General features: G+C 47.4%; 2 protein-coding genes across 5 annotated transcripts in view; both read left to right on the top strand.

The window, feature by feature from the left end:
• The window catches only part of TEKTL1 (tektin like 1), a 42,078-nt gene extending 40,532 nt beyond the window's left edge, over positions 1 to 1,546 (top strand). For all 4 annotated transcript variants that reach the window (XM_056538974.1, XM_056538973.1, XM_056538972.1 and 1 more), the window contains exon 8: positions 1,242 to 1,546. In XM_056538974.1, the coding sequence (XP_056394949.1) occupies positions 1,242 to 1,424 (183 nt within the window). In that variant the 3' untranslated portion in view covers positions 1,425 to 1,546. The remainder of the gene's footprint in view (positions 1 to 1,241) is intronic.
• Positions 1,547 to 14,272: 12,726 nt separating this feature from the next.
• On the top strand, positions 14,273 to 27,879 carry RPS5 (ribosomal protein S5). Its single transcript, XM_056538959.1, has 6 exons — positions 14,273 to 14,385; positions 19,009 to 19,114; positions 19,381 to 19,590; positions 26,642 to 26,770; positions 27,556 to 27,654; positions 27,756 to 27,879. The coding sequence occupies exons 2-6, from the start codon at positions 19,010 to 19,012 to the stop codon at positions 27,822 to 27,824; spliced, it is 612 nt and encodes a 203-aa protein (XP_056394934.1). The 5' UTR covers positions 14,273 to 14,385; position 19,009; the 3' UTR covers positions 27,825 to 27,879.
• Positions 27,880 to 27,980: the final 101 nt, after the last annotated feature.

Genomic DNA, 27,980 nt, shown 5'->3' on the forward strand with positions numbered 1-27,980 from the left:
TGTGAGGTGAAGATGTGGGGTGACGATGTGAGGTGAAGATATGGGGTGAAGATGTGGGGTGACGATGTGAGGTGAAGATGTGGGGTGACGATGTGAGGTGACGATGTGAGGTGAACATATGGGGTGAAGATGTGGGGTGAAGATGTGAGGTGAAGATGTGGGGTGACGATATGGGGTGAAGATGTGGGGTGACGATGTGAGGTGAAGATGTGGGGTGACGATGTGAGGTGACGATGTGAGGTGACGATGTGGGGTGACGATGTGAGGTGAAGATGTGGGGTGACGATGTGAGGTGACGATGTGGGGTGACGATGTGAGGTGAAGATGTGGGGTGAAGATGTGGGGTACAGATGTGGGGTGAAGATGTGAGGTGACGATGTGAGGTGAAGATGTGGGGTGACGATGTGAGGTGACGATGTGAGGTGACGATGTGAGGTGAAGATGTGGGGTGACGATGTGGGGTGAAGATGTGGGGTGAAGATGTGAGGTGACGATGTGGGGTGAAGATGTGAGGTGACGATGTGAGGTGAAGATGTGGGGTGAAGATGTGAGGTGACGATGTGAGGTGACGATGTGAGGTGAAGAGGTGAGGTGAAGATGTGGGGTGAAGATGTGGGGTGAAGATGTGGGGTGACGATGTGAGGTGAAGATGTGGGGTGAAGATGTGGGGTGACGATGTGAGGTGAGGATGTGAGGTGAAGATGTGAGGTGAAGATGTGAGGTGAAGATGTGGCGTGAAGATGTGGGGTGAAGATGTGAGGTGACGATGTGAGGTGACGATGTGAGGTGAAGATGTGGGGTGACGATGTGAGGTGACGATGTGGGGTGACGATGTGAGGTGACGATGTGGGGTGAAGATGTGGGGTGAAGATGTGGGGTGACGATATGAGGTGAAGATGTGGGGTGACGATGTGAGGTGACGATGTGGGGTGACGATGTGAGGTGAAGATGTGAGGTGACGATGTGAGGTGACGATGTGGGGTGACGATGTGGGGTGACGATGTGAGGTGAAGATGTGGGGTGAAGATGTGGGGTGAAGATGTGAGGTGAAGATGTGGGGTGAAGATGTGAGGTAAAGATGTGAGGTAAGGGGCGTGCTAGGAGTTGTAGTTTTGCAACATCTGGAGTTCCATAGTTTGGAGACCTCTTCTATATGGGGATGTCTCTTTCACCTTTCGACTTCTCCTGCAGTTGGGATCACGTTAACCCCTCATATACCTGTGGTCCTGCTTTCTTCTCAGGGCACCGTCTCCTTGCAGAAGTCCCTCAATAAGACCCGGGAAAGAATCAACCATCTACATCACACTCAGCTAACACTGAAGGCCGATCAGGAGAACAAACTGCGAGGAGAGAGCATCGATCGGGCGGCTGCCAGACTGCGGGTGAGGAGCGCCAAGGGCTGCAGAGAGAGGCTGTGCCTATGAGAGGATCATGTGACACCTTCTGTTATACAAAGGGCACAATGAAACAATAGACGGGAATAGGGTCAATAAATCATCATCTGTTCTAATTGATCAATGTCTCATCAATGCATTAAAAGCTATGGAAGGCCTGGTAACATGTCTATTTCTATAAAGTAGGACCTGCTGTCTATCAGGTGACCACAGCAGGTCCTGCAGCTGAAACCGCCAATAATCAGCAATCGCCAGGAGAAGCAGCGGCCACTATAGTAGATTTGTGGTATTGCATGGTGCCTACTCAGGTTACATACACGGTCACACTGAGAAGCTATTCTGCTGGAAGCAGTGGCCACTATGGGAGAAGTGGGGTACTATATGGCACCTACTATAAGGGGCTACACGGTCACACTGAGAAGCTATTCTGCTGGAAGCAGTGGCCACTATGGGAGAAGTGGGGTACTATATGGCACCTACTATAAGGGGCTACATGGTCACACTGAGAAGCTATTCTGCTGGAAGCAGTGGCCACTATGGGAGAAGTGGGGTACTATATGGCACCTACTATAAGGGGCTACATGGTCACACTGAGGAGCTATTCTGCTGGAAGCAGTGGCCACTATGGGAGAAGTGGGGTACTACTGTATATGGCGCCTACTATAAGGGGCTACATGGTCACACTGAGAAGCTATTCTGCTGGAAGCAGTGGCCACTATGGGAGAAGTGGGGTACTACTGTATATGGCGCCTACTATAAGGGGCTACATGGTCCCACTGAGAAGCTATTCTGCTGGAAGCAGCGGCCACTATGGGAGAAGTGGGGTACTGCATGGCGCCTATTCGAATTCCATACATGGCCACACTGAGGAGCTATTATGCTGGAAGCAGCAGCCACTATAGGAGAAATGTGGTACTGCATGGAGCTGTTACGCCGAGCGCTCCGGGTCCCCGCTCCTCCCCGGAGCGCTCGCAACATCCTCGCTACTGCAGCGCCCCGGTCAGATCTACTGACCGGGTGCGCTGCGATACCGCCCCCAGCCGGGATGCGATTCGCGATGCGGGTGGCGCCCGCTCGCGATGCGCACCCCGGCTCCCGTACCTGACTCGCTCTCCGTCGGTCCTGTCCCGGCGCGCGCGGCCCCGCTCCCTAGGGCGCGCGCGCGCCGGGTCTCTGCGATTTAAAGGGCCACTGCGCCGCTGATTGGCGCAGTTGGTCTAATTAGTGTGTTCACCTGTGCACTCCCTATGTATACCTCACTTCCCCTGCACTCCCTCGCCGGATCTTGTTGCCATCGTGCCAGTGAAAGCGTTCCCTTGTGTGTTCCTAGCCTGTGTTCCAGACCTCCTGCCGTTGCCCCTGACTACGATCCTTGCTGCCTGCCCCGACCTTCTGCTACGTCCGACCTTGCTCTTGTCTACTCCCTTGTACCGCGCCTATCTTCAGCAGTCAGAGAGGTTGAGCCGTTGCTAGTGGATACGACCTGGTTACTACCGCCGCTGCAAGACCATCCCGCTTTGCGGCGGGCTCTGGTGAAAACCAGTAGTAACTTAGAACCGGTCCACTAGCACGGTCCACGCCAATCCCTCTCTGGCACAGAGGATCCACCTCCTGCCAGCCGAATCGTGACAGTAGATCCGGCCATGGATCCCGCTGAAGTTCCACTGCCAGTTGTCGCCGACCTCACCACGGTGGTCGCCCAGCAGTCGCAACAGATAGCGCAACAAGGCCACCAGCTGTCTCAACTGACCGTGATGCTACAGCAGCTACTACCACAGCTTCAGCAATCATCTCCTCCGCCAGCTCCTGCACCTCCTCCGCAGCGAGTGGCCGCTTCCGGCCTACGACTTTCCATGCCGGATAAATTTTATGGGGACTCTAAGTTTTGCCGTGGCTTTCTTTCACAATGTTCCCTGCACTTGGAGATGATGTCGGACCAGTTTCCTACTGAAAGGTCTAAGGTGGCTTTCGTAGTCAGCCTTCTGTCTGGGAAAGCTCTGTCATGGGCCACACCGCTCTGGGACCGCAATGACCCCGTCACTGCCTCTGTACACTCCTTCTTCTCGGAAATTCGAAGTGTCTTTGAGGAACCTGCCCGAGCCTCTTCTGCTGAGACTGCCCTGCTGAACCTGGTCCAGGGTAATTCTTCCGTTGGCGAGTACGCCATCCAATTCCGTACTCTTGCTTCCGAATTATCCTGGAATAATGAGGCCCTCTGCGCGACCTTTAAAAAAGGCCTATCCAGCAACATTAAAGATGTTCTGGCCGCACGAGAAATTCCTGCTAACCTACATGAACTCATTCATCTTGCCACTCGCATTGACATGCGTTTTTCCGAAAGGCGTCAGGAGCTCCGCCAGGATATGGACTTTGTTCGCACGAGGCGTTTTTTCTCCCCGGCTCCTCTCTCCTCTGGTCCTCTGCAATCCGTTCCTGTGCCTCCCGCCGTGGAGGCTATGCAAGTTGACCGGTCTCGCTTGACACCTCAAGAGAGGACACGACGCCGCATGGAGAATCTTTGCCTGTACTGTGCCGGTACCGAACACTTCCTGAAGGATTGTCCTATCCGTCCTCCCCGCCTGGAAAGACGTACACTGACTCCGCACGAAGGTGAGACAGTTCTTGATGTCAACTCTGCTTCTCCACGTCTTACTGTGCCTGTGCGGATATCTGCCTCTACCTTCTCCTTCTCCACTAAGGCCTTCTTGGATTCCGGATCTGCAGGAAATTTTATTTTGGCCTCTCTCATCAACAGGTTCAACATCCCTGTGACCAGTCTCGCCAGACCCCTCTACATCAATTGTGTTAACAATGAAAGATTGGACTGTGCCGTGCGTTACCGCACGGAACCCCTCCTAATGTGCATCGGACCTCATCACGAAAAAATTGAGTTTTTGGTCCTCTCCAATTGCACTTCCGAAATTCTCCTTGGACTACCGTGGCTTCAACGCCATTCCCCAACCCTTGATTGGTCCACAGGAGAGATCAAGAGCTGGGGTACTTCTTGTTTCAAGGACTGCCTTAAACCGGTTCCCAGTACTCCCTGCCGTGACCCTGTGGTTCCTCCTGTAACCGGTCTCCCTAAGGCTTATATGGACTATGCTGACGTATTTTGCAAAAAGCAAGCTGAGACTTTACCCCCTCACAGGCCTTTTGACTGTCCTATTGACCTCCTCCCGGGCACTACTCCACCCCGGGGCAGAATTTACCCTCTGTCCGCCCCAGAGACTCTTGCTATGTCTGAATACATCCAGGAAAATTTAAAAAAGGGGTTTATTCGCAAATCCTCCTCTCCTGCTGGAGCTGGATTTTTCTTTGTGTACAAAAAAGATGGCTCCCTACGTCCTTGCATTGATTACCGCAGACTTAATAAAATCACGGTAAAGAACCGCTACCCCCTACCTCTTATCTCAGAACTCTTTGATCGCCTTCAAGGTGCCCACATCTTTACCAAACTGGACTTAAGAGGTGCATATAATCTCATCCGCATCAGGGAGGGGGACGAATGGAAAACTGCATTTAACACCAGAGATGGACACTTTGAGTATCTGGTCATGCCCTTTGGCCTGTGCAACGCCCCTGCCGTCTTCCAAGACTTTGTTAATGAAATTTTTCGTGATCTCTTATATTCCTGTGTTGTTGTGTATCTGGACGATATTCTGATTTTTTCTGCCAACTTAGAAGAACATCGCCAGCATGTCCGCATGGTTCTTCAGAGACTTCGAGACAATCAACTTTATGCCAAAATGGAGAAATGTCTGTTTGAATGTCAATCTCTTCCTTTCCTAGGATACTTGGTCTCTGGCCAGGGACTACAAATGGATCCAGATAAACTCTCTGCCGTCTTAGATTGGCCACGCCCCTCCGGACTCCGTGCTATCCAACGTTTTTTGGGGTTCGCCAATTATTACAGACAATTTATTCCACATTTTTCCACTATTGTGGCTCCTATCGTGGCTTTAACCAAGAAGAATGCCAATCCTAAGTCCTGGTCTCCTCAAGCGGAAGACGCATTTAAACGGCTCAAGTCTGCCTTTTCTTCTGCTCCCGTGCTCTCCAGACCTGACCCATCTAAACCCATCCTATTGGAGGTTGATGCCTCCTCAGTGGGAGCTGGAGCGGTCCTTCTACAAAAAAATTCTTCCGGGCATGCTGTTACTTGTGGTTTTTTTTCTAGGACCTTCTCTCCGGCGGAGAGGAACTACTCCATCGGGGATCGAGAACTACTGGCCATTAAATTGGCACTTGAGGAATGGTGGCATCTGCTGGAGGGATCAAAATTTCCAGTTATCATTTTCACCGATCACAAGAATCTCTCCTATCTCCAGTCTGCCCAACGGCTGAATCCTCGCCAGGCCAGGTGGTCGTTGTTCTTTGCCCGTTTTAACTTTGAAATTCATTTTCGCCCTGCCGACAAGAACATTAGGGCCGATGCTCTCTCTCGTTCCTCGGATGCCTCGGAGGTAGAGGTCTCTCCGCAACACATCATTCCTCCTGACTGTCTGATCTCCTCTTCTCCAGCCTCCATCAGGCAAACTCCTCCAGGGAAGACCTTTGTTTCTCCACGCCAACGTCTCGGGATTCTCAAATGGGGTCACTCCTCCCACCTCGCAGGCCATGCGGGCATCAAAAAGTCCTTGCAACTCATCTCTCGTTTCTATTGGTGGCCGACTCTGGAAACAGATGTTGTTGATTTTGTGCGGGCCTGTACTGTCTGTGCCCGGGATAAGACTCCTCGCCAGAAGCCTGCTGGTCTCCTTCACCCTCTGCCTGTCCCCGAACAGCCTTGGTCTCTGATTGGTATGGACTTTATTACAGACCTACCCCCATCCCGTGGCAACACTGTTGTTTGGGTGGTCGTTGATCGATTTTCCAAGATGGCACATTTTATTCCTCTTCCTGGTCTTCCTTCAGCGCCTCAGTTGGCAAAACAATTTTTTGTACACATTTTTCGTCTTCACGGTTTGCCCACGCAGATTGTCTCGGATAGAGGTGTCCAATTCGTGTCAAAATTCTGGAGGGCTCTCTGTAAACAACTCAAGATTAAATTAAACTTCTCTTCTGCTTATCATCCTCAATCCAATGGGCAAGTAGAAAGAATTAACCAGGTCCTGGGTGACTATTTACGGCATTTTGTTTCCTCCCGCCAGGATGACTGGGCAGATCTCCTTCCATGGGCCGAATTCTCGTACAACTTTAGAGTCTCTGAATCTTCTGCTAAATCCCCATTTTTCGTGGTGTACGGCCGTCACCCTCTTCCCCCCCTCCCTATTCCCTTGTCCTCTGGTTTGCCCGCTGTAGATGAAGTGACTCGTGATCTTTCCACCATATGGAAAGAGACCCAAAATTCTCTTTTACAGGCTTCATCTCGCATGAAAAAGTTTGCCGATAAGAAAAGAAGAGCTCCCCCCATTTTTGCTCCCGGAGACAAGGTATGGCTCTCCGCTAAATATGTCCGCTTTCGTGTCCCCAGTTACAAACTGGGACCACGCTATCTTGGTCCTTTCAAAGTCTTGTGCCAAATTAATCCTGTCTCTTACAAACTTCTTCTTCCTCCTTCTCTTCGTATTCCCAATGCCTTTCATGTCTCTCTCCTTAAACCACTCATCATCAACCGTTTCTCTCCCAAACTTGTTTCTCCCACTCCTGTTTCCGGTTCTTCTGACATCTTCTCAGTGAAGGAGATACTGGCCTCCAAGACGGTCAGAGGAAAAAAATTCTTTTTGGTTGATTGGGAGGGCTGTGGACCTGAAGAGAGATCCTGGGAACCTGAGGACAATATCCTAGACAAAAGTCTGGTCCTCAGGTTCTCAGGCTCCAAGAAGAGGGGGAGACCCAAGGGGGGGGGGGTACTGTTACGCCGAGCGCTCCGGGTCCCCGCTCCTCCCCGGAGCGCTCGCAACATCCTCGCTACTGCAGCGCCCCGGTCAGATCTACTGACCGGGTGCGCTGCGATACCGCCCCCAGCCGGGATGCGATTCGCGATGCGGGTGGCGCCCGCTTGCGATGCGCACCCCGGCTCCCGTACCTGACTCGCTCTCCGTCGGTCCTGTCCCGGCGTGCGCGGCCCCGCTCCCTAGGGCGCGCGCGCGCCGGGTCTCTGCGATTTAAAGGGCCACTGCGCCGCTGATTGGCGCAGTTGGTCTAATTAGTGTGTTCACCTGTGCACTCCCTATTTATACCTCACTTCCCCTTCACTCCCTCGCCGGATCTTGTTGCCATCGTGCCAGTGAAAGCGTTCCCTTGTGTGTTCCTAGCCTGTGTTCCAGACCTCCTGCCGTTGCCCCTGACTACGATCCTTGCTGCCTGCCCCGACCTTCTGCTACGTCCGACCTTGCTCTTGTCTACTCCCTTGTACCGCGCCTATCTTCAGCAGTCAGAGAGGTTGAGCCGTTGCTAGTGGATACGACCTGGTTACTACCGCCGCTGCAAGACCATCCCGCTTTGCGGCGGGCTCTGGTGAAAACCAGTAGTAACTTAGAACCGGTCCACTAGCACGGTCCACGCCAATCCCTCTCTGGCACAGAGGATCCACCTCCTGCCAGCCGAATCGTGACAGGAGCCTACTTAAATGACATATATACGTTCACACTGGGGAGATATTCTGATTAAATTTACAGCAGTCATCTCTACATGAACAACCATTCTCTCACTGCGCACTGGAAAAACAGTTAATGGTTAATACATGTGAAAAAGCTTTCTCCCTTCATGCCCTTTTTTCCCGATTTTTTAAATAAAATTATTTGAACAAAAATAAACATAAATGGTATCACCATGTGCATAAATAAAGTTACTTGTTTTCTCCCGCACCAGGTACTGGTGGATAGTGCGGGAGACGCTGATTAAAATGAGCTCTACCTTGTCCGGATCTGCGCCGCCGTTCTCCCGCAATTGTAGTTTTATTATCTGTTGAAATGTTATTGGCACGGGCGGGGCTTCGGCACTTAACTGGCACTGACGTCAGCGCCGCTTATGAATATTCATAAGCGGGGGGATGAATATTCATAAGCGGCGCTGACGTCAGTGCCAGTTAACCCCTTAAGAACTTTTCCACCTAAAAATCCATATTATGGCTTATTTTTTGCATCACCAATTCTACTTTGCAGTGACATCAGTCATTTTACCCAAAAATTCACGACGAAACGGAAAAAAAAATCATTGTGCGACAAAATTGAAGAAAAAACGCCATTTTGTAATTTTGAGGGCTTCTGTTTCTACACAGTGCATATTTTGGTAAAAATTACACCTTATCATTATTCTGTAGGTCCATACGGTTAAAATGATACCCTACTTATATAGGTTTGATTTTGTCGTACTTTTGGAAAAAATCATAACTACATGTAGGAAAAATGTCATCTTCTGACCCCTATAACTTTTTTATTTTTCCACGTACAGGGTGGTATGAAAGCTAATTTTTTGCGCCGTGATCTGAAGTTTTTATTGGTATGATTTTTGTTTTGATCGGACTTTTTGATCACTTTTTATTCATTTTTTAATGGTATAAAAAGTGACCAAAATACGCTTTTTTGGACTTTGGAATTTTTTTGCGCGTACGCCATTGACCGTGCGGTTTAATTAATTATATATTTTTATAGTTCGGACATTTACGCACGCGGCGATACCACATATGTTTATTTTTATTTATACTGTTTTATTTTTTTAATGGGAAAAGGGGGGTGATTCAAACTTTTATTAGGGAAGGGGTTAAATGACCTTTATTAACACTTTTTTTTCCCCTTTTTTTTTTTTTGCAGTGTTATAGGTCCCATAGGGACCTATAACACTGCACACACTGATCATTGTTATCCCATAGGAACCTATAACACTGCACACACTGATCATTGTTATCCCATAGGGACCTATAACACTGCACACACTGATCATTGTTATCCCATAGGAACCTATAACACTGCACACACTGATCATTGTTATCCCATAGGGACCTATAACACTGCACACACTGATCATTGTTATCCCATAGGGACCTATAACACTGCACACACTGATCATTGTTATCCCATAGGAACCTATAACACTGCACACACTGATTTCCTATGCTGATCACAGGCGTGTATTAACACTTTGATCAGTGTTATCGGCGCTTGACTGGTCCTGCCTGGATCTCAGGCACGGAGCAGTCATTCGTCGATCGGACACCGAGGAGGCAGGTAAGGGCCCTCCCGGTGTCCTGCACACTGTTCGGGACGCCGCGATCCCGAACAGCCCGACTGACTAGCCGGGATACTTTCACTTTCGCTTTAGAAGCGGTGGTCAGTTTTGACCACCGCTTCTAAAGGGTTAATACCACACATCGCCGCGATCGATATTCCTCCCCTCTCTCTTCATTACAGAGTGGGGAGAAGATGGAATGGAGGAATAATGATGAACTGGGCGGCGCTGCGGCCAGTGGCACTGATGTCAGAGTGCCAGTTAGCCCTTCATTAGCATATACCGAAAATAGAAGATTAGGGCCAAACGGCGCAGCGGATCCAAGCGTGGTAAGCATTAAACTGATCAGGGTCCACCGCACTACCAGCCAGTACCACTGGTTAGTGCTGGGGGGAGCAAGCTGACAGTTTTCCTTTAACCCCTTAAGGACCACAGGTTTTTCCGTTTTTGCACTTTCGTTTTTTCCTCCTCACCTTTTAAAAATCATAACCCTTTCAATTTTGCACCTAAAAATCCATATGATGGCTTATTTTTTGCGCCACCAATTCTACTTTGCAGTGACATCAGTAATTTTACCCAAAAATCTACGGCGAAACGGAAAAAAATCATTGTGCAACGAAAGTGAAGAAAAAACGCCATTTTGTAACTTTTGGGGGCTTCCGTTTCTACGCAGTACATTTTTCGGTAAAAATTACACCTGCTCTTTATTCTGTAGGTCCATACGATTAAAATGATACCCTACTTATATAGGTGATTTTGTCGGACTTCTGTAAAAAATCATAACTACATGCAGGAAAATTTATACGTTTAAAATTGTCATCTTCTGACCCCTATAACTTTTTTATTTTTCCGTGTATGGGGCGGTATGAGGGCTCATTTTTTGCACCGTGATCTGAAGTTTTTAGCGGTACCATTTTTGTATTGATTGGACTTTTTGATCGCTTTTTATTCATTTTTTCATGATACAAAAAGCAACCAAAAATACGTTATTTTGGACTTTGGAATTTTTTTGCGCGTACGCCATTGGCCGTGCGGTTTAATTAATGATATATTTTTATAGTTCGTACATTTACGCACGCGGCGATACCACATATGTTTATATTTATTTTTATTTACATGTTTTTTTTATGGGAAAAGGGGGTGATGTGAACTTTTATTAAGGAAAGGGTTAAATCACATTTATTTTTTTTACACTTTTTTTTTTGCAGTGTTATAGCTCCAATAGGGACCTATAACACTGCACACACTGATCTCTTATACTGATCATTGTTATCCCATAGGGACCTATAACACTGCACACACTGATTTTTACATTGATCATTGTTATCCCATAGGGACCTATAACACTGCACACACTGATCTCTTATACTGATCATTGTTATCCCATAGGGACCTTTAACACTGCACACACTGATCTCTTATACTGATCATTGTTATCCCATAGGGACCTTTAACACTGCACACACTGATCTCTTATACTGATCATTGTTATCCCAGAGGGACCTATAACACTGCACACACTGATCTCTTATACTGATCATTGTTATCCCATAGGGACCTATAACACTGCACACACTGATCTCTTATACTGATCATTGTTATCCCATAGGGACCTATAACACTGCACACACTGATCTTTTACATTGATCATTGTTATCCCATAGGGACCTATAACACTGCACACACTGATCTCTTATACTGATCATTGTTATCCCATAGGGACCTATAACACTGCACACACTGATCTTTTACATTGATCATTGTTATCCCATAGGGACCTATAACACTGCACACACTGATCTCTTATACTGATCATTGTTATCCCATAGGGACCTTTAACACTGCACACACTGATCTCTTATACTGATCATTGTTATCCCATAGGGACCTATAACACTGCACACACTGATCTCTTATACTGATCATTGTTATCCCATAGGGACCTATAACACTGCACACACTGATATCTTATACTGATCATTGTTATCCCATAGGGACCTATAACACTGCACACACTGATCTTTTACATTGATCATTGTTATCCCATAGGGACCTATAACACTGCACACACTGATCTCTTATACTGATCATTGTTATCCCATAGGGACCTTTAACACTGCACACACTGATCTCTTATACTGATCATTGTTATCCCATAGGGACCTATAACACTGCACACACTGATCTCTTATACTGATCATTGTTATCCCATAGGGACCTATAACACTGCACACACTGATATCTTATACTGATCATTGTTATCCCATAGGGACCTATAACACTGCACACACTGATCTTTTACATTGATCATTGTTATCCCATAGGGACCTATAACACTGCACACACTGATCTCTTATACTGATCATTGTTATCCCATAGGGACCTTTAACACTGCACACACTGATCTCTTATACTGATCATTGTTATCCCATAGGGACCTATAACACTGCACACACTGATCTCTTATACTGATCATTGTTATCCCATAGGGACCTATAACACTGCACACACTGATATCTTATACTGATCATTGTTATCCCATAGGGACCTATAACACTGCACACACTGATCTTTTACATTGATCATTGTTATCCCATAGGGACCTATAACACTGCACACACTGATCTCTTATACTGATCATTGTTATCCCATAGGGACCTTTAACACTGCACACACTGATCTCTTATACTGATCATTGTTATCCCATAGGGACCTATAACACTGCACACACTGATTGCCAGCACTGTTCACTGCGAAGCCATAGCTTTGCAGTGATCAGGGTTATCGGCGGTCGATTGCTCAAGCCCGAATCTCAGGCTTGGAGCAATCAATCGCCGAGGGGACACACCAGAGGCAGGTAAGAGGACCTCCGCTCGTGTCCCAGCTGATCGGGACACCGCATTTTCACTGCGGTGGTCCCGATCAGCCCCGCTGAGCAGCCGGGCAGCTTTCACTTTCGGTTAAGACGCGGCGTTCAACTTTGAACGCCGCGTCTAAAGGGTTAATAGCGCGCGGCACCACGATCGCTGCCGCATGCTATTAGCCCCGGGTCCCGGCAGATACATGCCGGGACCGACCCGATATGACGCGGAGCCACCGCGTGACCCCGCGTTATATCGCGGGAGCCGGCCAAGGACGTAAATAGACGCACTGAGTCTAAGACAATTTGGTGACTTTGGTCACGTGACACTGCATCTGAAGATTGTGATCACACTGTGGCAACATCTGGAGGTCCTCAATTTAAAGACCATCGACCTAGCCTAAATGCCGTTGGTGTTACAAGAATAACATGTGGACGACTCTACATTGATGTCCTCGTGACAACACCCCCGGTCATTTGATGAAAAATCAATAATACAATAGATTAAATTTTCTGTATTTTTTCGTAGAAATAAAAAAAATAAAAAAAAACTCTTCCCGATGTTCCTCTCTCTATCACACTTGAATTTTAAAATATCTTCTGCCTTAGGCTGGGTTCACACCACGTTTTTCAAATACGGTTACCGTATACGGTTTTCCGCTAAAAAACATATGGCAAAAACCGTATACAACCGTATGACTCTAAATTAAAACGTATACGGTTTTTCCCCGTTCGGTTTTATCCGTTTGCATCAGTTTTTGCCAACGGTTTTGCTATTTTGTTGGAATTAGTTTTCCAGCAATTTAATAAAGTTACTATTGTTCTATTGAAATTCCAATCTGCGCATGTGTCAACTCCTAAAACGGATTAGAAAAACCGTGTGCAACCGTATTCTGAAATTCTGTGTACGGTTCTCATAGACAACAATGTTAAAAGAACCGCATACGGTTTTCCAACCGGAGGCAAAAACGTGTTCGACAGCGTTTTTGCCTACGGTTGAAAAATCGACAAAACCGTATCCGAGGCAAAACGGATGCAACCGTACACAACATTTGGAATATGGTTTACAATGCATTCTCTATGCAAACGGTTTCGGATACGGTCGTATACGTTTTTTTGGAGAAAACCGTATACGGTTACCGTATTTGAAAAACGTGATGTGAACCCAGCCTTACTATTGCAAAACTGCAACTCCCAGCATGCCCGGACAGCCTTAGGCTGTCCGGGCATGCTGGGAGTTGTAGTTTTGCAACAAATGGAGGCACCCTGATTAAGAAACACCGCTGTATGGCATCAGATTTTAGCATCAATTTCTGAAAAAAGATATATATATAAAACAGAGACTAAAACGTGGTGCGAACCTAGCCTAACGTATCAGTATGTTTTTATTTTTTTATGGCGTACATAATTGCGTAATTGACCACGTCTTTGCATATAGCAAAAATTAAAACCGACTGGAACAGAAACTGTTAAATATTTTTATTTAAAAAAATAAAATAAAATAAAAAATATATAAGAGAAGAAACTGCAGTGTGAATGTAGCCATAGCAATGAGTCACTTGTCCACGGCTGCAGACTATCAATAAAGTTGATTCACTGCCGAGTCAACATGGCTTCATGTCACGTGTCACACCTCTACAGAGGCACCACGCCGTTTCGCCAGCAGTCGAAACGGCGCCTTTTCCCCTTTGGCGCATGCTCCAAACTTTCTTTTTTTTTTTTTTTCCCTTGCCCTTTCCGTCAGGCAGTGGTAACCGGATGTGACGTTCAAAGACGTCGCCCTCAGTAAAGATGGCGGCACCGTTCCCGCGCCTATCCTTAACACCACGCGCGCGTTCTCGCCAAGTGTGGGCACCAGGCCTAAAGCGGAAGTGTGGGCCCCTGTATATCTCAGTAGGAGACCCCGCCCCGGCCTCTTTCCGCTCCGAGCTCCGACGGGTTAGGACCTAGCCGAGCGCACACGTGAGTGATAGCCGGGGGAACGGGCGCTGGTGCCGGGTGTTATAGCCGGGGAGGGGTGCGGGGGAGGGGGCCTGAGCACAGGATAGAGGAATCCGTCGTTTTGTCGCCTCTTTATGTGTGTTACATATATAAACGCAGCTGTATAGTGTGAACTGTGACATATATATACACGTGTGGGGCCTGACTGTGTGACTGAGGCCTCGCTATATACTTATATGGAGTAATTTTATATAATAATTCTCTATAGAGGATAAAGTGACCTGAGTCATTGTGGAATTGAAGCAATCTCTGCACTGACACATTGTAACGACACAGCAGCTTATGGTTTGTAACACTTCAGTTGACCCTTGGTGCTTTCATACAGGGTTTGCCTAACCAGGACACCTCCAGCTGATGTAAAACTACAACTCTCAGCATGTCCGGGCATGCTGGGAGTTGTAGTTTTGCATGCTGATGCAGTAACACTTTAGACGCACCCAATTTATAGGTGCAAAATCTAAAAAAATAAAGATTTTGAACCCAATAGTGGTCTTCAATCTGCGGACCTCCAGATGTTGCAAAACTACAACTCCCAGCATGCCCGGACAGCCGTTGGCTGTCCGGGCATGCTGGGAGTTGTAGTTTTGCAACATCTGGAGGTCTGCAGATTGAAGACCACTGCATAGGAGGTAATACTCACGTGTCCCCGCCGCTCCGGACCTGTCACCGCTGCCCTGGATGTCGCTCCATCGCTGTCGCCGTGTCCCCGTCGCTCCGGAACGTCTCTGCTGCCGGCCGGGTATCCTCGCTCTCCGTCGCCGCCATCATGTCGTTACGTACGCCGACGCACGTACGCGACGACGTGATGACGAGGAAGGAGAGCGCCGGCCATACAGGGGATCCCTGAACGGAGAAGACACCGAGGAGGCAGGTAAGGTCCCTCCCGGTGTCCTGTAAGCACTAACCCGGCTATTCAGTCGGGCTGTTCGGGACCGGCGCGGTGAAATTGCTGAACAGCCGGGTTAGTGTCACTTTCACTTCAGACGCGGCGGTCAGCTTTGATCGCTGCGTCTGAAGGGTTAATACAGGATATCACCGCGATCGGTGATGTCCTGTATTAGCCGCGGGTCCCGGCCGTTGATGGCCGCAGGGACCGCCGCGATAGGGGTGTATTCGCCGTATAAGACGCACCGACTTTTTCCCCACAGTTTTGGGGAAGAAAAAGTGCGTCTTATATGGTGAAAAATACGATAGTTAAAACCACAAGGTCACTGGCTTAAATGTAAAATATACCAAAGTCCAGAATTGCGTATTTTAGTCACTTCATATACCAGAACAAAATTAACCCCTTAACGCCAATGGACGTAAATGTACATCATGGTGACGTGGTACTTAGTGCACCATGACGTATATTTACGCGCCAACATGATCGCGAGCACTGGAGTGGTGCTCGCGTCATGCCTGGCAGGTCCTGGATGATATCAGTAACCAGGGACCTGCCGGTAATGGCGGACATCCGCAATTGCCCGCCATTAACCCCTCCGATGCCGTGATCAATACAGATCACGGCATCTGCGGCAGTGCGGTAGTTTGAATGGACGATCGGATCGCCCGCAGCACTGCCGTGGGGATCCGATCATCCAGCATGGTGGCCGGAGGTCCCCTCACCTGGCTCCGGCCGTCTCCCGGGGTCTTCTGCTCTGGTCTGAGATCGAGCAGACCAGAGCAGAAGATTACCGATAATACTGAGCAGTGCTGTGTCCTATGCATAGCACTGCACAGTATTAGCAATCAACTGATTGCATAAAAAGTGTAAAAATTAAAAAGTAAAAAAAATGTAAAATAATAAAGTGAAAAAGTGTGAAAAATACCCTCCCCCAATAAAAAGTAAAACGTCCGTTTTTCCCCGTTTTACCCCCCAAAAAAGCGTTAAAAAAAATTAATACATATATTTGGTATCGCTGCGTGTGTGAAAGTATGAACTATTAAAATATATTGATTATCCCGTACGGTGAACGGCATAAACGTAAAAAAAAAGTCCCAAATTGCTGCTTTTTTGTCACATTTTATTCAAAAAAAATTAATAAAAAATGAATAAAAAGAAAAACCTAAGCATTAGTTGTACTGATAAACACTACAGGTCACGGCGCAAAAAACGAGCCCTCATATCGCCCCATATACCGAAAAATGAGAAAGTTATAGGTGGTCAAACTAGGGCAATTTCAAACATACTAATTTTGTTAAAATGGTTTGAGATTTTTTTAAGCGGTACAATTATAGAAAAGAATATAACATGGGGATCATTTTAATCGTATTGACCAACAGAATAAAGAAAACGTCATTTTTACCTGAAAATGTACAGCGTGAAAACAAAACCTTCCAAAATGTGCTAAATTACGGTTTTCTTTTCAATTTTCCCACATAAATAATACTTTTTTGGTTGCGCTGTACATTTTACAGTAAAATAAGTAATGAAATTACAAAGTACAATTGGTGACGCTAAAAACAGGCCTCATATGGGTCTGTGGATGGAAATATGAGTTATGATTTTTAGAAGGCGAGGAGGAAAAAACGAAAATGCTAAAATAAAATTGGTCTGGTCCTTAAGGGATTAAAGAGGTGGAAACTTTTTTTTTTTTATGAACTGGTGCCAGAAAGTTAAATTGATTTGTAAATTACTTCTATTAAAAAAAAATCTTTACCCGTCCAGTACTTTTTAGCAGCTGTATGCTACAGAGGAAATTCTTTTCTTTTTGAATTTCTCTTTTGTCTTGTCCACAGTGCTCTCTGCTGACACCTCTGTCCGTGTCAGGAACTGTCCAGAGCAGCATAGGTTTGCTATGGGGATTTTCTCCTGCTCTGGACTCTTCCTGATACGGACATCAGGTGTCAGCAGAGAGCACTGTGGACAAGACAAAAGAGATTCAAAAAGAATTTCCTCGGTAGCATACAGCTGCTAAAAAGTACTGTAAGGGTAAAGATTATTATTTTTTTTTTTTATGGGAGTAATTTACAAATCTGTATAAAGGAGATATCCAGAGGTGAACAACCTATCCCCTATCCTAAGGATAGGAGATAAGTTGCAGATCGCGGGGGGTCTGACTGCTGGGGGCCCCCGCGATCTCCTGTAGGGGCCCTGACAGCCCGCGGAAAGGGGGCGCGTTGACCACCTTCGCGAAGCGGCGGATGACATGCCCCCTCAATACAACTCTATGGCAGAGCCGGAGCGCTGCCTTCGTCAATCTCCGACTCTGCCATAGCGATGTATTGAGGGGGCGTGTCTGCCGCCACTTTGTGCGGTGGTCGACACCCGCTATCTGGACTACCCCTTTAACTTTCTGGCACCAGTTGATTTAAAAAATGTTTTTCCCACTGGAGTACCCCTTTAATGAATACTGATCAAATGGTCCCATCAAAACAAAAACGGAGCCGAGAAAAATAAAAGATCACAGCGCAAAATATGATCTTCGTACAGCCCTGTATACGGAAAAATACGTTAGAAGAGGACAATTTTTACATACACATTATTCATACTCAAGTAACTGATGTCATTACAAATACAATTGGTGCAAAAAAAAAGTCCTCATATGGGTCTGTAGGTGGGAAAAGGAAAGTGATTATGGCTCCTTGGTGTTCAGTTATCACCCATCCTGTGACCCACATATTATTAAAGGGGTAGTCCAGTCCTGAAAAACGTATCCCCTTTCCTAAGGATAGGGGATAAGTTTCAGGTTGCAGGGGCTCCGACCGCTGGGGTCCCCCGCGACCTCCTGTACAGGGCCCTGGCTTGCTGGCCAGATAGTGGGTGTCGACCGCCGCACGAAGCAGCAGCTGACACACCCCCTCAATACAGCGCTATGGCAGAGTCGGAGATTGCCGAAGGTAGCGCTCTGGCTCTGCCATATAGTTGTATTGAGGGGGTGTGTCAGCTGCCGCTTCGTGCGGTGGTAAACACGCCCCCTTCCTGCGGGCTGCCGGGGCCCCAGCGGACGGACCCCCCGCCATCTGAAACTTATCCCCTATCCTTAGGATAGGGGATACGTTTTTGAGGACTGGACTACCCCTTTAAATGGTTATCCAGGAATAAACTTTTTTTTTATATATATATATATATATATCAACTGGCTCCAGAAATGTAAACAGATTTGTACATTACTTCTATTAAAAAATCTTAATCCTTTCAGTACTTATGAGCTTCTGAAGTTGAGTTGTTCTTTTCTGTCTAAGTGTTCTCTGATGACACCTGTCTCGGGAACCACCCAGTTTAGAAGCAAATCCCCATAGCAAACCTCTTCTACTCTGTGCAGTTCCCGAGACAAGCAGAGATGTCAGCAGAGAGCACTGTTGCCAGACAGAAAAGAACAACTCAACTTCAGCAGCTGATAATTATTGAAAGGATTAAGATTTTTTAATAGAAGTAATTTACAAATCTGTTTAACTTTCTGGAGCCAGTTGATATATAAAAAAATAAGTTTTTTCCTGGATAACCCCTTTAATCCTTCGCAGTGCAGCATCAGAACGATTGTTACCTGTAAGGTTAGAGTCCCCTTTTATACTATGTGGCTATCCATTCATGTGTTAGCAGGCACTGGTGGTGTATATGACTTTATATACATGTATGTAACCTTTTCCTCTTGTTTACAGAATGGCAGATTGGGAAACCGCCCCTGTCGGGTCAGAGACCCCCGAAATTAAACTGTTTGGGAAATGGAGCACGGACGACGTCCAGATCAGCGACATCTCCCTACAGGTAATGTCAATATGAAGCGAGGGTCAGGGGGTTCCAATTGTTCAGTCGCTTCCTTTTAGAACTTTGTTTACCCAACAAGTGTGACTTGGGCTTTTGCAAAACTACATCTCCCAGCATGCCCCGACAGCCTTCGGCTGTCGGGGCATGCTGGGAGTTGTAGTTTTGCAACAGCTGGAGGCGCCCTGGCTGGGAAATACTGAGCTATAGGTTTTGAAGCTGCGGGTTGCCGTATTGTAGTATTCAGTCCCTCCTGTCTTGTGTTTCAGGATTACATTGCCGTCAAGGAGAAGTACGCCAAGTTCCTGCCTCACAGCGGAGGGCGCTATGCCGCCAAGCGTTTCCGTAAGGCCCAGTGCCCCATTGTGGAGCGTCTGACAAACTCCCTCATGATGCACGGGAGGAACAACGGCAAGAAGCTGATGACCGTCAGGATTGTGAAGCACGCCTTCGAGATCATTCACCTGCTGACCGGAGAGGTGAGAGGCTGATAACAGGGAGCAACAACACGTAACACAGAATGTGCATGAATCCAGGTTACAATAAGTGGCTGCTATGGATACAGGAACCTGCTGTGACCTGATTAGAGATGAGCGAACTTACAGTAAATTCGATTCGTCACGAACTTCTCGGCTCGGCAGTTGATTGATTATCCTGCATAAATTAGTTCAGCTTTCCGGTGCTCCGGTGGGCTGGAAAAGGTGGATACAGTCCTAGGAGACTCTTTCCTACGACTGTAATCCACCTTTTACAGCCCACCGGAGCACCTGAAGGCTGAACTAATTTATGCAGGAAAAGTCATCAACTGCCGAGCCGAGAAGTTCGTGACAAATCGAATTTACTGTAAGTTCGCTCATCTCTAGACCTGATAGATCAGAGAGATATTTTCCTTTGTTTTTCCTCTCACTGGACGACCCCTTTTGTATTCTGCACCACATCTCAATCTGTAAAATCTCCATATTCCTGGTTCTGTAATGCGCTGTGGAGACTGGGGATTATTCTGCTGAATTTGCGCAGTTTTGTGGAAGAAGTGATGTCGGGCAAATTAAGAGTACGCTGGTGGAACACAAATGTTTTCAAATCAACTGGTGCCAGAAAGTTACACAGATTTGTAAATTACTTTTATATATAAAAATCTTAATCCTTCCAGTACTTATTAGCTGCTGAATACTACAGAGGAAATTCTCTTCTTTTTGGAACGCAGAGCTCTCTGCTGACATCACGAGCACAGTGCTCTCTGCTGAACTGTCCAGAGCAGAGTATGTTTTCTATGGGGATTTTCTCCTACTCTGGACAGTTCTTAAAATGGACAGAGATGTCAGCAGAGAGCACTGTGCTCGTGATGTCAGCAGAGAGCTCTGCGTTCCAAAAAGAAGAGAATTTCCTCTGTAGTATTCAGCAGCTAATAAGTACTGGAAGGATTAAGATTTTTTTAGTAGAATTAAAGGGGTAGTCCAGCGGTGAAAAACGTATCCCCTATCCTAAGGATAGGGGATAAGTTTGAGATTGCGGGGGGGGTCTGACCGCTGGGGCCCTCCGCGATCTCCTGTACGGGGGCCAGGCTCTCCGGCCAGATAGCGGGTGTCGACCTCCGCACGAAACGGCGGCCGACACGCCCCCTCAATACAGCTCTATGGCAGAGCCGGAGATTGCCGAAGGCAGCGCTTCGGCTCTGCGATAGAGTTGTATTGAGGGGGCGTGTCGGCCTCCGCTTCGTGCGGAGGTCGACACGCCCCCTTCCCGCGGGCTGTCGGGGCTCCGTACAGGAGATCGCAGGGGGCCCCAGCGGTCGGACCCCCTGCAATCTCAAACTTATCCCCTATCCTTAGGATAGGGGATAAGTTGTTCACCACTGGACTACTCCTTTAATTTACAAATCTGTTTAACTTTCTGGCACCAGTTGATTAAAAATAAGTTTTCAACCGGAGTACCCCTAAATCCTTCCAGTACTTAGCTGCTGTATGCTCCAGAGGAAGTTGTGTAGTTCTTTCCAGTTGGACCACAGCGCTCTCTGCTGACACCTCTGTCCAGAACAGGAGAGATTCCCCATAGAAAACCTCTCCTGCTCAGGGCAGTTGCTGACATGGACAGAGGTGTCAGCAGAGAGCACTGGTCAGACTGAAAAGAACTGCACAACTTCCTCTGGAGTGTACAGCAGCTAAGTACTGGAAGGATTAAGATTTATATATAGAAGTAATTTACAAATCTGTAATTTTCTGGGGCCAGTTCTTTTGGGGGGAACAACAGTTTTCCCACCGGAGTACCCCTTTAAAGGAGTAGTCCAGTGGTGAACAACTTATCCCCTATCCTAAGGATAGGGGATAAGTTTTAGATCGGGGGGGTCCGACCGCTGGAGCCCCCTGCGATCTCCTGTACGGAGCCTCGACAGCCCGTGGGAAGGGGGCGTGTCTACCTCCGCACGAAGCGGCGGGCGACACGCCCCCTCAATACAACTCAATGGCAGAGCCGAAGCGTTGCCTTTGGCAATCTCCGGCTCTGCCATAGAGATGGGTTGAGGGGGCGTTTCAGCCGCCGCTTCGTGCGGTGGTCGACACCCGCTATCTGGCCGGAGAGCCGGGGCCCTGTACAGAGAGATCACAGGGTGCCCCAGCGGTCGGACCCCCCGCGATCTCAAACTTATCCCCTATCCTTAGGATAGGGGATAAGTTTCTCACCACTGGACTACCTCTTTAAGTGGGTTTTCGGGTGGTTTGAGGGTTGGATAAAAAATAATACATACTGGCACTCACCGGTTCGGCTTGAAAGTCTTTGTTTATTCAAGCATACTCACATGAGGAATACAAAGGAAGAGGGTGGTGGGGGGACTGAATGGCGACCGAGCTCCTGTTTCGCACACTTCGGTGTGCTTCGACCGGCCGGAGGAAGCACGCCAAAGCTTGCGAAACAGGAGCTCGGTCGCCATTCAGTCCCCCCACCACCCTCTTCCTTTGTATTCCTGATGTGAGTATGCTTGAATAAACAAAAAGACTTTCAAGCCGAACCGGTGAGTGCCAGTATTTAATTCTTCTTAATGTAAGATTTCTGAACACTGCGCACCACCGAAGGCACCGTATGCTACACTAGTATCCACCTGACATCCGCAGTGCTGCACTATCTTCTATGTGAACTGGCCGACATTTATCATTGTCTTTAGACTGTTTTTTGTGTCTACAAAAGGCACAAGCAGGGTTTATTTGCGCCTTTTTTTGCGCCTTTTGGTTTAAACATTTCTGCTGATTGAGTTGCAATCCACTGATTTTGGCAATAGACATGATATGGACGGGTTTTATGAACTGCACCTAGTGCTGGGTGATATGGCCAAAAATGAGTATCACGGTATTTTTCTAAAGTATCACTGTATTTCACGGTATTTTTTTTTTTTTTTTTACATTGAGACTTGCACTGAGGTGACGTAGCGGAACTAAATGAGCTTTTGGAACTAAATGATCTGAACACTGGGGCAGTGGAGTTCCCTATTAAATAGATGTAACAAACAACCCTACAGCCTCCAGCTATTGCAAAACTACAACTTCCAGCATGTTGGACTATATAGTAGGGATCGACCGATTATCGGTATGGCCGATATTATCGGCCGATAATCACGATTTTGGGCATTATCGGTATCGGCAATTATCTTGCCGATAATGCCCCGCCCACCGCACCGCGACTGCCACCCCCTCGACCCACCGCAACGCACCCCCGACCCACCGCACCGCGTCGCACCCCCCCACCGTGATGCTAGGCGGTATACCGGTATGGATTTTTTCCCATACCGCTATACCGGTCGGGCCCCTCCCCCACCCTCCGAGTCAATAAAAAAAATTAAACTTACCTGTAATGGGTAAGTGTCCGGGGGTTCCTGTAGTGTCCGGGGGCGTTCCGGGTGGAGGGTGAACCGGTCCGGGCTGTCCTTCTTCTCCCACGGTCTTCTTCTCCACTCCGGGCAGGCTCCGGCCTAGTACGCTGCATAGACGCCGTGACGTCAGGTGCGTCGCTGCGCACGGGCGTCACTGCGCAGCGGCGTCTATGCAGCGTACTAGGCCGGAGCCTGCCCGGAGTGAAGATGACCGCCGGAGAAGGACAGCCCGGACCGGACCACCCTCCACCCGGAACACCCCCGGACACTACAGGAACGATGGATGGATGGCCCGGACCACCCTGACAGGTAGGGGGAGAGAAGCGGGTGGTGGCGGCGGCGGCCTATGGCCCCGCAAAAGCCACTGCAGATCATTGATTTAAAGCGCCCGCTTTAAATCAATGACCTGCAGCGGTGTCGCAGGGGGTTAAATAGCCGATAACTTATACCGGAATATCGGTATAAGTTATCGGCTATCGGCCTTAACCTCCACAGATTATCGGTATCGGCCCTAAAAAACTAAATCGGTTGATCCCTAGTATTAAGTGACCAAAAATACTATTTTGGAATTTGGATTTTTTTTTATATGTACGTCATTGACCGTGCTGTTTAATTAACTATATATTTTAATAGTTTGGACATTTTACGCACTCGGTGATACCACATATGTATGTTTAATACATAGTTAAATCAGATTAAATCACTAACTTTTTTTTACACTTTAAATTTTTTTTTTGCAATGTTATAGTCCCCAATGCAGTACATTGATTGCCAGCACTGATCAATGCTATGCCATAGCATTGCATTGATCAGTGTTATTGGCAGTCAATTGCTCAAGCCCGGATCTCAGGCTTGGAACAATCAATCGCCAATCAGAGGCAGGTAAGGGACCCTTCTGCTGCGTCATAGCTGATCGGGACACTGCGGTTGTCCTGATCAGCCCCACTGAGCTGCCGGGAATACTTTTTTAACATCTTAGACGTGGTGATCAACTTTGATTGCTGCGTCTAAAGGCTTAATAGCACGCGATCTGTGACGTGCGCTATTAGCACCGGGTCCTGTCTACTGTTAGCCGCCAGGACCGACCCGATATGACGCGGGGGCAGAGGACTTACTGGTACGCCCTGCGTCCCCAAGAGGTTAAAAAAGTAAACCTTGTCCACTGCATTCCACAGTTCATCTTGCCTTAGTTGTCTATTTTGAAATTGCGTAAAAACGAACTGCGCAAAAATCTTACAACAAATTTCAGCGAATAAAATGTCAGGAAGGCAATGATAAATCTCCCCCTTAAAATTTACTGGTGTCTGTGTATTCTTGTAATCAGACATTTTGTACGTACGACTCTCGGTGTGAATGCAGCTGGAGCCCTATAGAGATCGAGCTGCATGTGTCTAAACCACAAATCGCCAGTGGTGGGTAAGGGGTATATGACAACTGAATACACCAAACCCCAGTCTCCAGGAAACCTAAGTGATGGGGGTGAAAAAAAAGACTAAACCAAAAATCCCCCTCCCCCCCCCCCCCCCCACCTCAACTTCACTTTTAAGAGATTAATATAAAAGGTCCTACAAAAAGTGCATTAAAAATTGCAGGACAGTCCCAGAGAATTGAGCTCTCCTAGGCGGAGTATGCAAATTTGTCGCCAGCATCTGCAGTACGCTGTACAATGAGGGAACTAGGCTGCTGCCTAAGATATCACACGCATTGGCCGGCATTTATCATTGTAGGTGTAAGTGAAGCATTTATCATTGTAGGTGTAAGTGAAGCATTTATCATTGTAGGTGTAAGTGAAGCATTTATCATTGTAGGTGTAAGTGAAGCATTTATCATTGTAGGTGTAAGTGAAGCATTTATCATTGTAGGTGTAAGTGAAGCATTTATCATTGTAGGTGTAAGTGAAGCATTTATCATTGTAGGTGTAAGTGAAGCATTTATCATTGTAGGTGTAAGTGAAGCATTTATCATTGTAGGTGTAAGTGAAGCATTTATCATTGTAGGTGTAAGTGAAGCATTTATCATTGTAGGTGTAAGTGAAGCATTTATCATTGTAGGTGTAAGTGAAGCCTTTTTCTACACCTTTTTTTGTGTGCTGTAATGTGTAGGACACCAAATTTATTAATGGTCACAGCATTTGATAAATTTTGCACAGGTGACATTTCCTGAAACTTCTCTCTTCACATACACGATAAAGCGAAGTCTGGGCTTGTGTAGTTTGAGACTTTTCAGTGGCTTTGCGCCTTTTTGCGCCTTTTTGACCGAAAGGCGCAGTTCATAAAACCCTTCCATATCATGTCTATTGCCAAAATCAGTGGATTTGCAACTCAAAATCAGCAGAAATGTGTAAACCAAAAGGCACAAATAAACCCTGCTTGTGCCTTTTTGTTACGCCTTTTCTAGACACAAAAAAACAATCTAAAGACAATGATAAATGTCGGCCATATTGTCTCCCCTACATGTTTCGTGGTAACAACCATGTCCTCAGGGGCCATTTGTCTCTTAACCCCTGAGGATGTGGTTACCACGAAACATGTAAGGGGGGGGGGGGGGGACAATATGTGTGGGATATTTTAGGCAGCAGCCTAGTTCCCTCATTGCAGACGCTGGCAACATAAATTTGCGCACTCCGCCTAGGAGAGCTCATAATTCTCTGGGACTGTGCTGCAATTTTTAATGCACTTCTTGTAGGACCTTTTATATTTATCTCTTAATAAAAGTGAAGTTTTAACATGACACTGAAAGGGGGGGGGGGGGTTTAGTTTAGGGTTTGGCCGATATTCACGATTTTGGAAGTTATCGGCGATAATGCCCGCGCCGCATCCCCCACCACCGCGTCGCACACCCACCGCCCCGGCCGCTGCCCCATTGCCTCCCCCATCCCCAGTTTCAAAATTACCTGTTCCCGGGGTCCACGCTATTTCTGGCTCCTGCGCCGTCCTTTTACGCTGCGCAATGACGAGTGACGTCCTCAACGCGACGTCAGAGTCGGTGCGCACAGTGACAGCTCAGGACGACTGCGCCGGAGTCAGAAGTAGAGCGGACCCTGGGAACAGGTAATTATAAAACCGGGAATGAGGGGGGGGTGCGGTGGCGTCGATAGGACCCCATGACAGGCAGTGGGAGAGAAGCGGGTGGCGGCGGTCTATGGCACCGCAAAAGCTGCTGCAGTTCATTGACTTAAAGCTCCCGCTTTAAATCAATGATCTGCAGCGGTGTCGCCGGAATATCTGTATAAGTTATCGGCTATCGGCCCTAACCTCCACAAAGTATCGGTATCGGCACTAACCTCCAGAGTATCGGCCCTAAAAACAATATTGGTCGATCCCTAGTTTAGTTCTAGGTTTCCTGGTGGCTGGGGTTTGGTGTATTCAATGGTTTAGTGCAGGCATAGGAAACCTTCGGCACTGCAGATGTTTTGGTCTACATCTCCCATGATGCTCTCACAGCCAAAATACTGCCAAAGCATCATGGGAGACGTAGTCCAAAACATCTGCAGTGCTGAAGGTTGCCTATGCCTGGTTTAGTGTCGGTCTCCTGTGTTTTAGATGGGATCTGGTGGATCTGTTACTTTTTGTTCTTTGTAATAAATAAATCTTATGTCCATATTGTGACGGGGGATCTATAGGTCCTAATCTACATACCAATAACATTATCCGCTCCCTCCTTTTCTTTACCAGAACCCTCTGCAAGTATTGGTGAACGCCATCATAAACAGCGGTCCCCGTGAAGACTCCACCCGTATCGGTAGAGCTGGAACAGTAAGGAGACAGGCCGTAGATGTGTCCCCTCTCCGAAGAGTCAACCAGGTACTGGATGGGTGCTGGGGTATATCCTATTGTCATTTATTGACTGTAGATGTTGAAAAACTACAGCTCCCAGCATGCACGGACAGCCAACGGCTGTCCGTGCATGCTGGGAGTTGTAGTTTTGCAACATCTGGAGGTTCTCATTCGCCAATACACGTCTTCTGCATACTGTCTTTCGCACTATAGTGTTTCCCAACCAGTATGCTTAGAGTTGTAGTTTTGAAACAGCTGGAGGCACACTGGTTAGGAAACGCTAAGTCTGTATCTCAACCTGTGGCTTACCAGGCGTTGTAAAACTACAACTCCCATGTCCTGACAAAATGGGATCAGTTTTGCAACAGCTGTAAAGCAATTGGGGGGGAAATATTGCTGTTAGAGATGAGCGAACTTACAGTAAATTCGATTCATCACGAACTTCTCGGCTCGGCAGTTGATGACTTTTCCTGCATAAATTAGTTCAGCTTTCCGGTGCTCCGTTGGGCTGGAAAAGGTGGATACAGTCCTAGGAAAGAGTCTCCTAGGACTGTATCCACCTTTTCCAGCCCACCGGAGCACCTGAAAGCTGAACTAATTTATGCAGGAAAAGTCATCAACTGCCGAGCCGAGAAGTTCGTGACGAATCAAATTTACTGTAAGTTCGCTCATCTCTAATTGCTGTAGGCGATAACTTGGGATATGGTCCATCTCGTCTGATTGTAAAATCGGTCATCGTTGAAGCTTGGTGAGGCTGTGAGGTCACTGCACACGCGTGTCATTAACCCTTGTTGTCCCTTGCCATCTTTCAGGCCATCTGGCTCCTCTGCACCGGGGCTCGTGAAGCCGCCTTCAGGAACATTAAGACTATTGCCGAATGTGTTGCCGACGAGCTGATCAACGCGGCCAAGGTGGGTCCTGGCATTGTGTGTGTGTGTGATCAGCTGTCATGTCCGCCGCCTTCGGGTGGGTTCAGGACATAGGAGTGACTTCTGTTTTCTTCTTCTTCCAGGGCTCCTCTAACTCCTACGCCATCAAGAAGAAAGATGAACTGGAGAGAGTTGCCAAGTCCAACCGTTAAGTGGTCACAAACCTCCGCTTATGTTTCACATCAAATAAAAAGAATATTTCTGTCACTTGTCTGTTATCTGTGAAGGGAACATGGACCATTCCAACCAAAGTGCCGCCACCTGTTGCAAAACTACAAATTCCAGTGTGGGCATGCTCGGAGTTGTAG

The sequence above is a fragment of the Hyla sarda genome, chromosome 9 (genome assembly GCF_029499605.1).
Source record: "Hyla sarda isolate aHylSar1 chromosome 9, aHylSar1.hap1, whole genome shotgun sequence".
NCBI lineage: Eukaryota > Metazoa > Chordata > Amphibia > Anura > Hylidae > Hyla > Hyla sarda.

Coding starts and splice junctions, on each gene's coding strand:
- RPS5 (XM_056538959.1), top strand. CDS start 19,010: ATGGCAGATTGGGAAACCGCCCCTGTCGGGTCAGAGACCCCCGAAATT. Junction 19,591..26,641: donor TTCACCTGCTGACCGGAGAG/GTGAGAGGCTGA, acceptor TTTCTTTACCAG/AACCCTCTGCAAGTATTGGT. Junction 26,771..27,555: donor CTCTCCGAAGAGTCAACCAG/GTACTGGATGGG, acceptor GCCATCTTTCAG/GCCATCTGGCTCCTCTGCAC.